Source organism: Lepisosteus oculatus, chromosome 17, assembly GCF_040954835.1.
Source record: "Lepisosteus oculatus isolate fLepOcu1 chromosome 17, fLepOcu1.hap2, whole genome shotgun sequence".
NCBI lineage: Eukaryota > Metazoa > Chordata > Actinopteri > Semionotiformes > Lepisosteidae > Lepisosteus > Lepisosteus oculatus.
In genome coordinates this window covers 5,353,507-5,369,568 of record NC_090712.1, presented here as the reverse complement: position 1 = coordinate 5,369,568, position 16,062 = coordinate 5,353,507, and the positions used below count along the sequence as shown (strand labels likewise).

The following is a 16,062-nucleotide window of genomic DNA, read 5'->3' as shown; positions in this document are numbered from 1 at the left end:
TGGCTAGGTTGCACACTGCATTCAGAAGATACAAAGCGCCATGTAATTTAGGTGACTACCGCAGGTGAACTGTCGAATATGGAATTCCCATATTCCCGAATTCTAGAATTCCCCTGGTTATTTCTTTTTAGAATTTTGATGAAGTTACCTCGTTTGTTCGGAACGATATGCCACGTCATTTCTATTCCTCCTTACTATCCGTTGAATTGTTTTGAAATAAAAAAAACAACCACGGTGCCACATATGCTGCTGTGCTTGTTTTAAAGGGGAACCCTACGTGGTTTTCCCCTTTTCTCTGTTCACAGCATTCTTTTCATGTTAATAGTAACTGGTTTGATTTTCTAAGACAGAGGTCCGTCATGAGACTCCTCTCCTGTCAGCAATGAAAAAAAAAACTTTGTCAGGTGCAGAGCGAGTATATGACACTGCAACATACCTGATCTGAAGTGACTGAGGTCATGCCGGCTGCCATGGAACCAGTCATGAGTGCCATTCATGCCCAGCTCAGTGGTTCAGATATAATTCTGGTTAGCCCTGAGGAGACAGGCCAGAGCTGCCATAGAGTTTGACAAAATAGTTCTAGTTTCAAGTTTATGTTTATTGTCATTATACTCACGCACAGGTATATGGTATAACTAAATGCTATTTAGCTAGTTCTCAGACGGTAAGTATTGCAAACAACAGTACAATTGTGCAAGGAAAGAAGGACAGAGACAATAGGCAATGTGCAAAACAAAAACTGTTGTGCAAAAACATACGTCAACATAATGAAATAAAGGATACAAAATTATGGAGAATAAATGTCTTGACGTGAGGTAGAGGTACAGCAGATTTCAATGTGTGTTTGAGTTTTGATAAACAGAGAAGGCACCAGAAGGGTTCAGATCGTAGGTGAGAGAGGCTGGGAGTTTAATAGTTTGATAGTGTGGGGGTAAAAATTGTCTCTGAGTCTGGTAGTCCGGGCCCGAATGCTCCGGCACCATTCATAGAAAATGGTATCGATACTGAGTCCTGGAGAGAGACAATGTTTGAGAATATGACAATCCCTCAATTCATATAAGATGCCTTTTAGAGAGATAAAGGAAAGGGATTAACATAAAAGCTGTATTATTTTTAAAAAAGAGAGCCAGTGAGAGTGATATTAAGATGCAAGGGGAATTTTCATTTGCAACATTTGGCACACACGTGTACTGTATAAGTCACAAAAATAAAGGACAAGGTGCGTCTTCGGGTTTATCCCTCTCAGTTCATGCACAACAGCCTTTTGGTTGCTTGCTGATTGTGAAAAGTAAAAGCATAATAATCCAATTAAATTTATGAGCAATTTTCAAGGAATTCAAAGTGCTGTATACTAGTCCACACCTAACACACATAAAAGAAGTAAAAAGAAGGAGGGAAAAAGCTCAGGAAGCTTAGTGCCACAAAGAGTTCAAAGTTCTGCATTATACATTATAATTATACATTAAGGGCTTTAGTGAAAAACAAGCTCTTTAAGTGAGATAAGTTGCCTAGTCTCCAGTAAATTGGACAGTGAGCTCCACAGAAATGATGCTGCAATCAACTGGACACTATAACACATTGTGCTGAGCCAGGTTAAGAGCTGGGTACACACTGTACATGTGATAAGTCCTTAAGATAACCAGGAGTTATTGTATATTTATGTCTTCTGTATTCTGCATTTTTCCATTTTCCTGTGTTGTTCAATTTGATTATATGTGGCAGATATTTCATTTTGTCAAGGAGCTCTAACTTAACCGTTTCAGATATAAGCAAACACGTAAAACACTCTTCCCAGCCTGTTTTCTCTCTTAACAAGTCAAGACAACACAGCTCAGCTTAAGAGACTCCGGTATTTACTTATTTGCTTAACTAGAACACCCCTCCACACCCACCTGTTTAAATTAATTGATGTTTTAATTGATCATTAAAGCTGGAGAATTGGATCTGTATTCCAGGAGGGCCAGTCATGAACAAGCTTGTTGTATCTCTTGAGCTGGCAGTCCTCTGTGGCCCATGTGAAATGAATCTGCAATTGATCACCAGTACTTAGTTAAATATTAAACTGTATTTAATGCACCATAATGTCTAGAGATGACAAGACTCTGACAGCATGAGACCCATTTCTGAGTTCATTAATGGGTGATAATGGAATTGTAACAAGCACATTAGCACATGCACTCACATGGAAACTGAGCTGCATTCTGTATCAGCCGAGCTCAGACAGTTTCCAGCTACAGTGGGAGTGTAAAAAAACCTCCTAATACAGCACTGTTGTTGGGGGTGAAGTATCTGGGCTCCATTCCCAATGAAACAATTTTTAAAGCCCAATAGTAGCATTTCTTAACAAGGGAAAAGATAGGTGTGTGCTGACAAAAGTAAACTGTAGGCACATCAAAAATCATCATCCCTCTATGAAACTCATTCTGAAGTCTTCCTAATGCCATTATTACAGCAGGAGGCACATGGGAGGCTATCTAATTTTCACAAATCGTGATCTCAGGAAGTTTTCCTGCAGTAAACAATTTATCACGAGTCCTTTCCTGTGTCATGATCGGGTGTCCCATGCTGGCCTTGATCTGGGGAGTTAAGAGTCCTCCAGAGAGCTTTGAAACTCAATCCTGTGGTCATGGCAAGCCGACTGTACATACCTATGCTGTAATGCCGCGTGGCTAACAACATTTGGAAAGACTCCTTTGTTTTTTCTCCACCCACCTCTGTCCGCGCTGTGTAATGCTATACAATAAGTGCACATGGCAATTGATTAAAACCTGGTCTCTGCTTTTTTTTGTGTCCTGTTGCGTGACATACTGTATTACAGTTGGCAAAGCAGCATCAAAATTCTTCAATAGTGGGCCAAGGTCTGCAGCAATGGCAGACTCCGTTTCATTTTAACTGCTTTTCAACTATTTGTCCTCAGTAGTGTCTATGCTTGTGACTCACCATTTCAGACACAGATTAAAGATGTTGTTTTTATACAAAACATTAGACTGCTATATAGCAGTAATTCATGTACCATGTAAGCAAGCCACAAATTGGTGATGTGCAGGTTCTATGGGGTTTTTTTTGGTATTGTTCAGCCACTTTTTTCTGTGTAGTATAGGTATTACATGCCAGGTATCCCTAAGCTGTCTGGAATTGCTGACCTGCTGAGGTGATGAAGCTAACCCTACAGCTCAGCTCTGTCTGTGTTTGACTACTTGCCCATAGCCCTCTCACACCACCACTGTACACACTCCTCTTGCAGCAAAACCTGCTTAAATCCCCCACTGTCTTCACCTGTATGAACAAAGCTACCGTTGTCCAAACAAGTCTGCACGAGCTTGTGAATTGGAGACAGATGTTTGGGTCGGCCCTGAGCATAAGTCCATAGATCAGTGTTATTTCAGCGAGCACCGCACGGGTGTGGAGAGCCAGTGTGAGAGAGAGATATGTGGGGCTGTGGTCAGGAAGCCTTGACCCCAGCAAAGAGTTTCATAGTGAATAGAAAACCAGATTGTCAAGTGCGGCAGTAAATCCAGTAAAGTCCACCTTTTGAAAAAACACAAGACAGACAAAATACTGCACACAGAATGGCGGATGTTTACAACATGAGCATTGTACAGTGATCAGTTCAGCTCTTGTTCGGGATACAGACTGTAGTATAGCAGGACGCTGTATTTAATACAGTTTACAAATTAAAAGTTTCAACTGTGTTTATCACGACGTAGGGGATTTTAAATAAAGTCATTATCCAAAAATAGCAATGAACACAAAACAAACATCCGTTTCTCAAATTATTCTTTTCTGATCATCCAGTAAACTGCACGAGTCAGCTTTAATGATTTGCATTTAATACAGTTGTCAATATTTGTGAAAGAAGAAATAAAATACATAAAACAATAATATATTCAATATGATTGAAAATCCAAGCTAATTCTCTTGTGCGTTTAGAAAAATAGTTACAATGTTGCTAATGTCACAAAATGAAAAAGGAACATTGGAACTACCCTTCGGGAAGGCCTCTCCAGTCCTGAGAGTCATGTGTCACCAATTCATTATTTTATTGTGTCTTTGGGGTAAAAAAAATGTGTGATTGTGATGGGAATTCACATTTCATGAAAATGGCACTATGTAGGTTAAGAACTGAGCAGCATACAGCCTGCCCAGGGGCTGAGACAGGAGACTCAGAGATTCACACTCAACTGGCTTCTTCTTTCAGCCTGTGGTGTGCAGAATCCAAGGCGTGAGGTCTCTAAGGTGACCTCAGTGAACGCTGGGAGGCACCTGGTGAATTTGTCGACAGATCACCCCCAGCTTCTTTAGACACACCGTCGAGAACAGCGAGAAGAGAGAACAGCGATCTCTGTGCTGGCTGTAGGCTCCACACATGCCTTTCTATGCCAGAATACTGGGTATATTTGTGGGAGCCACTAAGGAGCTAAGCAGATTGTTTTCATCAACCTTATTCACAATCAGACATACATCCTGCTGCCAGAAAAACAAGCAAGCTTATTTATAATCTCCATTTATTAAGCATTTCTAATGTATCCCGAGCCTCTACCATTCAAACCACTGCAACAGCAACTGAAAGTTGTGTCCCTGTTTTATTCACACCTTTGGTTTTCATTTAATTTGACACATTTGCTAATTAAAGTTGTGCTGATTTATTGTTCACGGCCTCTCTGCAGAACAAGGCTGAGCCAAGAATTGCACGCTGTTAAACATCATAAGTGGAAAAAAAGGTTTATTTGTTTTCTTTGTGCTTGCAATTTTTTTTCCCGCTCATTCTAAGCAGGGCATTCACAGAGTTGTTCAGTGGGAGAAGGCGTAAGACTGTCATCTGGCAGATTTGCATACATCAGATTGTAAAAATATTTCTTGGCACAAACGCATAATGACTTTCGCATGCTTTATTGTTGAACATGGAAGCTCATTAGAAACCACTCACATGGCAGTCTTAGCTAGAACTGCAGTAATGGATGATGTGCTCCCAGAAAATAATACAGTTTCTCTATAGAAACTTTTCATACCCTCATTATAGGAAATTAATTTTCTACACTTTAGAATGACTTCCAGACTACTGTTATAATAGTAATAATAATTATATAATTATAACTGACACTCCTGCGCTTGGAGACAGAAATACGTGGCAAGCAGTCAAATAAATAAATGTATAATGTCGCCTATTGGAAGCACCTCGAGTGACAGTGAATCTTCTTAGTAGGAGTGTGAAGTCCGGCACACATGGGTTATTACCAGTTGTCCAGCTCAGACTGAAAGCAGCAACCGTAATATACTTGTGCTGGATCGACACATTTTTTAGATATAATCGGGGAACGCAAATTGTATGAGTTTTACTGTTGAGACAAGCAAAATCTACAGCTCTCACAGACACGCACCAAAAAAATCTTAGCATGAGAAATTTCATGGGTTATTACCCACATGCTGCAGGTAAAAGAGCTTGTGCTGTTAATATAGTCATTTTCCTGCATTGGGGCTGGGTAGCCTGTGTATAGCAAACATTTAGTTTCAGTCTTGGAAAACCATTTCCTGGTTTGTAGCTCCCCAAGACAATCCGCTCTTCTGCTTCCAGAATCGCTTCAGGTCAAGATGCCGACAGCGCTGTCGACTTTCTCCGACAAATCTGGTGTATTCCCCACCGCATGTCTCTAAGAATTTCCCTCCCCTGTGTATCGCTTCATTCCTCCCCATTCTTTGCATACTATCGTCTCCACAGAGGGCCACTGCAGAGGTGGCCATAATCTTATTTTGAACTAAAACAGCACTTGTGTTCTGCAGCCCCCCACTGCACTGCAGCCTTCAGTCTTGAAGGCTCTGGGATGATGTCCGCAAGAGCACGCTGGAGCGGTGTGGTCTGCGATGCTCACTGTCGAGGGCTGTATGCGAATTATTCTGGAGGCTTTCCCCAACAAAAAAGCCTGGGGAAGGAGGGAGTGATGAAAACAGGGCAGTTACAGCAGTTTCATTGTTAAAAGGAAAACCTGGTCCAGGAGCTCCGCTGTCCACTCAGATCGGCAGCAATGAAACAACTTCTTAAAAATAAACTGCACACCTTAATTTTCAGCTCACTTAAGGATACCGTACATTTTGTTGTAATGATAGATAATATGCATCGTGTATAAATTAACAAAATTCTATTATGGAATTAGTCGCCATGAAAGTGGGAGTACTTTGTGTTACTGAGCTTAAAAGTTTGGATCAGCATTTATGACTACATGTTAAGAATTCAAAAATCTGGTAGTGAAACTAAAGGCCTCATTTTCTTTACAACTCTTCCACATTACAGTACGTATCTCCGACCCACGCCGGGGGTGTAACACATCAGCGACACAGGTGATCAGCTCTATAGGACTGTCCTCTACTTTCTCCCTTGCGAGATCCCGAGGTCATGGAGAAAATTGAACAGTCTTGACAGACTAGTTGTCCATTTGGTCTCCTTGTTGTTTCTGCCATTTCCTAAGGCATGACCCATGTGTCTTCAGGTTTCGTCAGGGGTTCTGTGTTGACAGATCTCTCAAAGTCCTGATACGTTCATCAGTAGAAATGCTGGCCTCCGAGGTCCTGGAGAGAAGACTTTATTGCCTATGACCTTGCTCTGACCTTCTAATGCTACTGTACAGCAGCGTCTGGATCTGTTTAAACGCAAGAACACATTCCTATAAGGGGGGTTTTGTTGTTGCTTTTGTGAGAAACAAGGTTGCTTTTATTAAAACACATGTTTTGGTATGTAAGAGTTGCTAATTGCACCAATCCTCATGTGAAACTCATTTGAAAATGCGAAAAACATGTTTTGGCACATTCAAAATAAAATTAGGAACTGTAGTGCTTTAAGAATTTAACAAAAGAGGAGGTCTGTGCAGTGAAGCAGTACGTTCCGTCCCGAGATTGAATCTTGAAACATTTTAAATCATGCAAGTACTAAGTATGAAGGCAAGGCAGATCTTGCCAACATTTTAAATTCCATCTCTCACCTCAGCTGTGTGTACCAGTGACAAAATTGGAAACTTTCTGCATGACTGGTTTGAATTCACCAGGCATGAAACTGAAGTGTGCTCACTTCCTATTAGCACATATTGATAAAATGTCCTCAGTACTTCCACATATTACCAGGGCATGAGAGCACAAATGCTACAGTGTGATCTCACAATTTCTGTTAAAATCTCAGATTACCACATGTTAACTACTTCATATTATGTAAGCCAGTTTCTACTAAACATTTTTAAATATTTTAATTTTTTACAAAGATTCTATTCTTCCAATTGCTTTTGTTTTTCAAAACCAGCATTAGCAGGCATTACTTGTTACTTTAAACTGTGGGGCGATATAGCGCTAAAACAATAGCATAAGGCAGATGCATCCATCCTGAATTATCCATTTAAAACAAATGTTTTTTTAAATGTTTTAAAGGATTCAGACATACATATCGCTAAATCTCTGAAATCCTTTTATTAATCTCCCAGATAAACCATAGAGCTTCATGGTAGCATTAATATTAATGTTACAACAAAGCTAAAGTAATTGTGGTTTTGAACTACTGCAGTACAATTCCAGTAATGTTATTTTTAGTAGATTTGTGCTTGATGTCAAGTCTATTAAAATTATTTTAAACCACAAGCATTTCATTTCACAAATACAGTACATTATCAATCCTTTTTCTTGTATACATCAAAAATAAATATATGTATAACCAAAATAACTATGGAAAACGCTGAAGTTTATAATTAGAAAAACTCTTGCAGCACGCGTATCTCTGTCTTATATTGTTACAACAATGCATTTTAAAGTACAATGATCACATACAGCCTATAACTGTGCTTATAATTAAATCAAGTGGACAATTAATCGCACATTACAGGTTAATCAGCAGTTAGGTTTCAAAAGTCATCTACATCTGTGAAGGGTCAAGCTGCAGCAGCAGACAGCAGCTTCTCTGTTACTGAAAATGTCTGCTGGCACTGTGAGAGCATTCAACCTTTTTGATGCTGTACTGGTGATGCTTCCCAAAACATTTCAGATTTGAGTTATAAAATTCAGCCCCTGCATCTACTCAGTCACAATTATTTACTTTGACAGATGTCCATCCTGCTACTCTGGATGTCTTTCTCTGGAGTCTGTGCTTTCTATAAAATCATGGATACCACAATTCTTACCATTGTGCCCTGCAAAGGTCGGGATTCGGGTCTCCTTCGCTGCTCTTCACTGTTCATTGAGAACAACAGGGAAAAATAATTGTCTCTGTAGGTCTCCTTTGATTATGTTTTTATCTGATAGTGGAGTGGAGCTGGAAGGGATAGAGCTGAACTGAAAACACTTTTGTTAGGTGTCTTCTACTGCTTCTCACTGTGTCTTCACCATATAACACCTGACCAGCAAATCTTCTTTCTTTTTGTACTCGATTTCGTTTTTCATTAAGATTTGTTATGGTAGATATAGAGATTTTAATTTTTCTTCATTTTTTTATCACTTTATCCTGTCACTTCTGCCATTAATGAACATTGCCTGTTCTGTGTATTCAAGTTACAAAATAAAGGCAAATACAAAAGAAAAGCTGTCTGAATAATTCCCTGCAAAGCACTCCGATGTTCCATGAGCTGTCGCGTGAACATGTGAGATAAGAGGGAAGGAGTGCAGAACACGATAACATCTAAATCTCACCTTGTTTTTCACACAGCAACTGCAAACAACACTGCAGCGGGAAATATCACTTATTTTGGATGTGTAAATAAAAATGCACGAAAATAGCTTTTGCGTGGTACATAATTATTGCAGGTGAAATATTTCATATTATTGATGACTTTATTCTAACAGAGGATCTCAAAGGCCTTTCCTCAAATATTGATTTATTTCTTATCACATGAATACATCTGCCAATTCGAGTGTGTTTGAGATTCTCAGTTGACTATAGAAACATAAAGGTCACTAACTTAAAAATTTCAGTCATCCAGAAGACTGACTCCTCTAACTCTGAACACTGACATTCATTGGGTTAACCAAGAATTAAATATGTTTACAGAAACTGTACCTCTTACATAGTTGGCATATCTTACAATCTATGTATTCATTCCAACTATTTACATTATCAAACTCTTTTAATCCCTTAAACTCCCTTTTAACTCTCATTTAATCCCTTTGCTTCTTTCCTTGTATAAATCTGATTAAAAAATCCACACAACACTTTCTGCATAAGTCAGTTTGCTGCCTTAGTTCCTGAACTGGTAACTTGAACCACATGTGCATCTTAAAGAACAGTTGAGCATCTCTATCAGTACAAACTCAGAAAAGGGTGATTTTTACATTTGCAGCAACTAGTGTTTTACAAATAAGTGAAATGAACTTATTGAACTTCAATTCCCATTGAAGGCAATAGGAATTCCCAAGGCATGGGAAGGCAATTTCCCATTGAATCTAAAAAACATAAATAACTAAAGTCATTGAGATGAAAAAAATAGAACAGATCCTCAGGACAATAGGCAACAAACAAATTCAGAAGATCACATGCCTGGTAATCTTTCTTATATTCTTGAATGCATATTTTTCATCACTGTATCGATCTGTGGTGTTTATCATGTTTATCATATCTTCTACAATACAAAATTCATCAGGTTTACAGTAAGGTAATCCTGAAGTGTTCCTGAAACAGCAGCACTACAATAACACATTACCTTAACACATTCATTCCTTTGCGCGGTTTATTTTAAACAGTCCTGGAGCGTTGCTACAATCTGGGGTAAAATTTTGTCTCGATTGTCCTTGGTAACCTAAAAAAAATGAAATCAATTGTTAACAGCTAATAATTGTACGGAGCTATGCCAATGGATCCTTCTTGCTGTCCAGAACAGATAAAGCATTTCAAACATGAGCCACATCCCTGAGATAAATTCCTTCTGTCATGTCTGACTGTGACCTCAAAATGAAACATGACAGCGAACATGTATACACTCTGCAGCAGTACAACAACATTCAAGATACACAGAGCATGATAGTGGCAGCACCTTGACCCTGGATTATCATCATCTGTCCAGTGAAGCAGTTGGTTTTATTTTGCATTTCGGCCTGAATATATCCAGATAGCCTGCATACCTGCATAAGCTAACTATGCTAGGACATTCAGGCTCTGCAATCAGGCCTGGTCCACAGTTCTCTTTTAATATAATAAAAGATAATAATTTGATATTTTAATATGCCAAGATCCAGGTTTGCATTTGGAGGTCTCAGTCAAACAAAATCTTCCAAATTAAGAATGGTTATGCTTGGAAGAAACAGGTGACACTGTGTCATTTCTGGACAATTTCTTAAATAGCCATCACCAAACAGTTTCAACGGAATTAACCTAACAGACCTTTGTTTTGACAATGAGAAGACCTTAAGGATTTTGTAAATAACTGTAAGAAGCCCAGTGCTGTCTTAAACAAGCCAAAGGCAATGAAATGCTGTACTCACAGTAAACAACTTCACATCGCTCCTGTTTCTTACTTCCTCCACAAGCCCTAGCGGCTTTCCTTTAGGGATGGGAATAGTGCCCAGGATCACAAATGCAGGACTGTCCAGAGTCTGGCGCACAGCCTGGATAAATGAGTGGCTGAAGAGCTCCATCTTCCCAATCTCATCGATGACAAAGACTCGTTTCCCACTGCTGCTCCTGGAGCCTTCCTGTGCATCATAGAGGAGAAGCACACACCCTTTTATTTTACTTTATCTAACAGCCCATCCATCCATCCATCTCTTACCCATTTTATCCAATTCAGGGCTGCGAGGGAGCCAAAGCCTATCCCATCAAGCAATGTGCGCAAGGTGGGATGAGATGCCAGTTAATCACAGGGAACACACAGACACGCACACATTCACACTCGGGCCAATTTTCCTAGAAGGCATTTCACCAACCAGAATGTCAGAAAATGCATTATAAGGAAATGCAATCCATCTTAATACCTCCATTTCAAGGCAGAATGCTTGGTGTGCCACCAATTAGTACAAATTATGGAACACCCCTTGACTAAATGAGTTGGAGCGCAGAAGTATTTAATATCTAATTTGAAAAGGAGGCTTGAATGAAATTGCACTAACTGGGATGATCAGAATACACCTGTGTCAAATGGGCTAGACGGTAAGCTAAGATTGAAAGACCAAAGGTTAATAGAGATGAAAATGAAATGCAAAAGATGCGTTTTATTTTTTGTATTTTAAATTGTGCTGCATGATGATGTCTTGAACAAGCACATTTTGCACAATTATTTCTCTTTACTGTAGATGGACCATAATTCAGTTTACTAGCAGACTAATATTTCAGGCATTCAAAGCATTGGAACAGAACACATCTGAAGTAAATCTATACATTTGTATGCTTTTATCAGTGTGTAATCATTAAAGATCTGCAGTGTGATTAACCTCAGCCGTCAGCACAATACTTTTTCATTGTATACATTTTTTTACTTAAATACAGGTAACTTTTTACATTTAAACTGAGATTTACATAAACATCTATACTGTATATAGTAAATATATTTTTAGATTAATCACATTTCATTTTCTGAATGCAAATGTGCATTAAATATAATTTTCTTTCTACAAATAGTCAAATTTTCATCCTTCTTGTCAAACAAAATACAATTTTCACTCATTGTTCAAAGACATTTGGTCTTTTCCTTGTGAAAAAAAAACCATGTGAATACACATATTCCACGAACAGATTACAGAACATAACAGACTGTGACAACTAATTTGAACTTAATGGTGCATTATTTAGAGGTGGTGTCTTTTCATGAACTCAGAAACCACACTAAAGGAACATAAGAGTCTAAAAAAGGTTACAAATGAGAGGAGAATGCTTGGTCCAACTAGTCCGACTGGAAGTTAGTAGCTAATTGATCCAAGGATCTTATCCACTCGTTTTTTGGGTATCAGCTTCAACTACAACATTGGGTACCTTGTTCACTCTTCCACAATCCTCATAGTAAAGAAGAGCCAGAAGAGCCCCTTGTTCTCTAATTTAAATGCACTTACCTGTAGTTTCCACAGGCTCTTGTTTCACAGTTCATTATGAAGAGATCTTCTGTGTTGACTTTGTCAATGCCTCTAAGTATTCTGAATACTTGTAGTGTTTGATATGTAGATTACAGTATATTCAGTAAACTCATAGCTACTTGTTCAGGTTTATCCTGAAGGCACTCTCATGCAAACTTGCGGACTCACTGATCTCTATGTGTGTTAACTTGAACACGGTCCACAGATGTCACATAAAACAACAGCAAATCATCAACCCCATCAGTGTAAAACTGCAAGAAAGCCTTCTTTTAAAGAAAGTTTACCCTTCACCTTTTTTCCCATTCAGGAAATGTACTATAGGTTGATAAAGAAGACGTCCAGGCTTACACTTACATTTCTAAAAAGAGGAAGTGCCAGGTTTTCAAAAGAAGGCAAATCCACCACATACTGCCCCACGGTATATTCCCGTCTGCCAGCTGACCTCCCTGAACCACTGCTGAAAAGAAAAGGAAAATAAGGAATGCTCCCAGTGATTAAAAAACAGAAAGAGAGATGCGTTTAAAAGCAGCAAATCAGCAGTACCCAATTCTGGACAGGATTCCTCGTTGCCCAGAGAAGGTGACAACATCAAATCCAATTCTCCTCCCTCCTTCTCGGACCTCTTCCGTGTAGAAGCCATCCAGGACAAAGCCTGACGTCTTCAAAAGTTCGCTGGCTTTCTGAACCAAGGTCGTCTTTCCAACACCTTAAAATCCAGGCCACCCAATCAGGAAGGAAGATTTTAAACAAAAACAGGATATTTTAGTAGTTATAATAGTTATTATAACTGCCTGAATGAAACAAACCACAAAGCTGAGATGATGAAATAAGTATATGCAAACCCTGGCCTGCTTCTGTGATCTGAATTTTGGATCAAAATTATTCAATGGTGCATTAGATTACGAAATGTGAAATTTGAAATACAAAGCTGAGTGCTCCCTACTGGCCCCACAAACACCTCTTCCAGCAGCAACCATCCAGGTATTGGTCAGTGGGCTGCCAGTTGTGAGCTGCAGGGTGATATGGCTGCTGGCATATGCCTTGGTTTATGCCTTTTAAGTACTCTGGATATTACATGCGTTATGAAAAACCTAAATAAATGCAGGGGATGACAAACATTATTGCATTGGACTGATATTGACATTGGAATATTGCTAGTATTGCATGCATTGCATTGTGTGTTAATACTGTAGAATCTTATCCATAAAATCCATAAAACGACATACATACATTAATACATTATATTTGTATGCCTGTCTGCCTATATTGATTTCTCTGTAAGCTTTTAAAAAGACTCATGAAATCCTACCATAAAATGGGCACAGACAAATTTAGTTTTTGACTTTAATGAGACCCCAAGCTGCCTGTGCATATGAGTAAGCAAATTCGGAATTCAATACAAATGTTCTGAGCTCAATCAATAGTTCATCGGGTTACCCATCAGAAGCCCTAATCATCAGTGAGCTGAACAGTAGTACAGGATGTACAGAGCACAATGTACCTTTTAATGCAGCGGATAAGACTACTCTCAACTATCTGAAAACTAACTTTTCAAAATGATATTCCACTACATTGAATCAGTCCATTTGAGCAAAGTCACAATACTGTTCCGACAATCCTTTAAAAAAAAAACTCTGCTCTTTTAATATATGTACTACAATAATTACTTTATTTTATGGAACGCTCATTGAATCTGTCCTAACATACACTGTGGTGGCCTGGTTTGGGAACCTTAATACATACAATACAAACAATACTGAGCAGAACTGTGAAGGTAGCCAGCAGAATTATTGGAACACAACAGCTACAGCTTTCAGACATCTATGCCAAACAAACAGTGCAGAAGGCCAATATAATCACTGACTGCCCTGACCACCTCCTGCACAGTGAATTTGTGCTCCTTTCATCTGGGCGTTCCTAGTGGACTGGACTTCCTGCTATTCCCACTGGTATTAACCTTGACAGTTGACTGTAGATTGACTGTAGATTCTACTTTATTTCTATATTGTTTTCTTCCTCACTGTACATTTATATCTCTTATTTGTTTATGAGTTCATGTTGTGGTACATGTATTGTGTATTGTGTTATGTCTTTTACCTGCCTGCAAAGCAAATTTTCCACCTCCCATCTGCGACAATGAAAGGAAGTTAAGTAAAACAAAGCTTACTGAGGTAATAATTACATCACTGGGCTCAGAACGGAACTTAGACAGCCCTCTTAAGTCTGCAGAAGAATGCACCTCATACAAGCAAAAACATTGGAAGTACTTTTATAGGCACCACAGGTGAAAACGATAAACATTTAAGATGGAGACCAAAAAGACATAAATAGGGGTGATGTGACAACTGTGAACTTTTTACATTACAGCTCATTCAACTGTGAGAAAGTCACAGGATATGAGGGTAAGGCCTAAGGTCTTTAAAGGTAATCTTACTGTCAAGACCTGATAAGAGTAAAAACAGCAGCAAAAGTGCAGATCTGTATTGCGATGCCAATCTATCACGCTGTCTACAGCAGTTATGCTGACTCTCATCTCCAGCAATGATCAGATTTAGGTGACTGGCAATAGCCGTGAATAAGGGAGAAGGGAGTGAAAAGCAGGAATTCTAAAAAACAAGGTAATATAATCAATGCAAAAAATACAACTAGTTCGATTTCATTAAAAAAAACAACAAGTCTGACATATCAAAATCTGCTTTATATTCTTATGTCTATTTGAGAACCCCTTAGACAAACTGCACTTTTCATTATATATTTGTTTTACTCTTGCTGGGGGGTCTAGCTCAATAATTATGTTAACCCTTTACGATAAACCTCAGAATGTTCTCGTCGAAGTTAAGAGCAGCTCGCCACACGACAGGGAAAGTCTACAGCTAAATGGTTCCCTAAAGGGGCGCCGACAGTCGGTTAATGCTTAAATATAAGGGCAGTAAAACACTTTTCACGGAGCTGAAATACAACAATAAAACATGCAGTTTAGAAATGAGTGCACGAAATCCCTCCAGCGACGAAAACCTGTTTCAGCAGCTGGAGACAAAGCACGTGTTCACTTATAAACACAGTCCCGCAGTCCGGCCGCACCACTGAGCAACCGTACGTAAAAAGATATTACCAAACACTAGCCTTTTTTAGTTTGTTTTGTAGCAAAAAGAATCATGAACAAATGATTTCAGAACCCTCAATACAATTTCTGTAATAAATATCCGCTTGTATACCTTATATAGCTGAAGGAATTAAGTTCGGGATCATACTAATCCAATAGCATACGGAATTCCTACTTAAATTGTGATATGCATGCCTTGCACAGCTGTTGTTAAAGTCGCGGTAATAGTTACCAGGAGGTCCTGTCAGAAAAACGTGTTTAAACATCGTTTCATGCGTCTGAACTGAGCTCCAACAAGAGATCCCTGCTCCTTCCACTGCTCTACGTCCGCACGGGCGGAGGAAGGACCGCGAGTCACGTGAAGCAAGTCGCGTTCCATAGGTGGGCTGAAAAAGCACGTGACGGGCGCAGGTTTGTGTTGTATACTGTATGCCGCAACGGTGCGTCACCTACACTAGGACAGGCAGCGAAATGTATTTTCGCTGAAAAGTAGGAACCAGACGTACGATGTAAGGAGGCCGGAAATCTCAAGAACCCAGCATTATAATAGATCTACCATTCCTCTTTTGTTTTATGAATCTACATCTTTCTGTAGACTCCGTAAATCCGACTGTGACACATGTTAATAAATTATGTGTATTTCCTCGTTTCATTTTCAAATACATTTTTCATTATACAAGATGAAAAAGACACAAAGCGCTACGATGAAGAGATGTTATTTTTAAAAGCATGTCAAATAAATAGTTTAACTCCAAAGCACACGATGGAGTGATACAGCTCCCTCAGATGGTGAAGCTATTTCAGCATTACTTATCTTCCTAGGAGAACGAAAGTTCAGGGTCAATGGACGTCCTATAACTTCATACGCAGCTGCACAGGAGGTGAAGTATTTCTGGAATTAAGCAGGTCTCTTATCTAAAGACCGTCTTGCTAAAATG

At 39.1% G+C, this 16,062-nt stretch overlaps 1 protein-coding gene across 6 annotated transcripts; it reads right to left on the bottom strand.

Moving 5' to 3' along the window:
- Positions 1–4,706: 4,706 nt before the first annotated feature.
- Positions 4,707–15,486, bottom strand: ntpcr (nucleoside-triphosphatase, cancer-related). 6 transcript variants are annotated; one of them, XR_001480298.2, is made up of 7 exons: positions 15,357–15,486; positions 12,565–12,727; positions 12,376–12,478; positions 10,441–10,650; positions 9,663–9,758; positions 8,151–8,199; positions 4,707–6,632 (listed from the first exon to the last, which is right to left on the bottom strand). XR_001480298.2 is itself a non-coding variant. In XM_015362643.2 (6 exons), exons 1-5 carry the CDS (start codon positions 15,388–15,390, stop codon positions 9,690–9,692), a joined length of 579 nt encoding a protein of 192 aa, XP_015218129.1. In that variant the 5' UTR covers positions 15,391–15,486; the 3' UTR covers positions 4,707–6,632; positions 9,663–9,689. The 6 variants fall into 6 exon arrangements, 4 of the variants coding, with proteins under 4 accessions (XP_015218129.1, XP_015218128.1, XP_015218130.1 ...); XR_011182273.1 differs by having other exon boundaries at positions 8,151–9,758; XM_015362643.2 differs by lacking the exon at positions 8,151–8,199.
- Between the last annotated feature and the right edge of the window lie 576 nt (positions 15,487–16,062).

Bases quoted from the DNA above. Each gene is read 5' to 3' on its own strand.
- ntpcr (XM_015362643.2), bottom strand. From the start codon at position 15,390: ATGTTTAAACACGTTTTTCTGACAGGACCTCCTG. The intron at 10,651-12,375 runs GTAAGTGTAAGC...TATGATGCACAG, and splicing joins CACTTCCTCTTTTTAGAAAT to GAAGGCTCCAGGAGCAGCAG. The intron at 9,759-10,440 runs GTGAGTACAGCA...CATTTTTTTTAG, and splicing joins GCGATGTGAAGTTGTTTACT to GTTACCAAGGACAATCGAGA.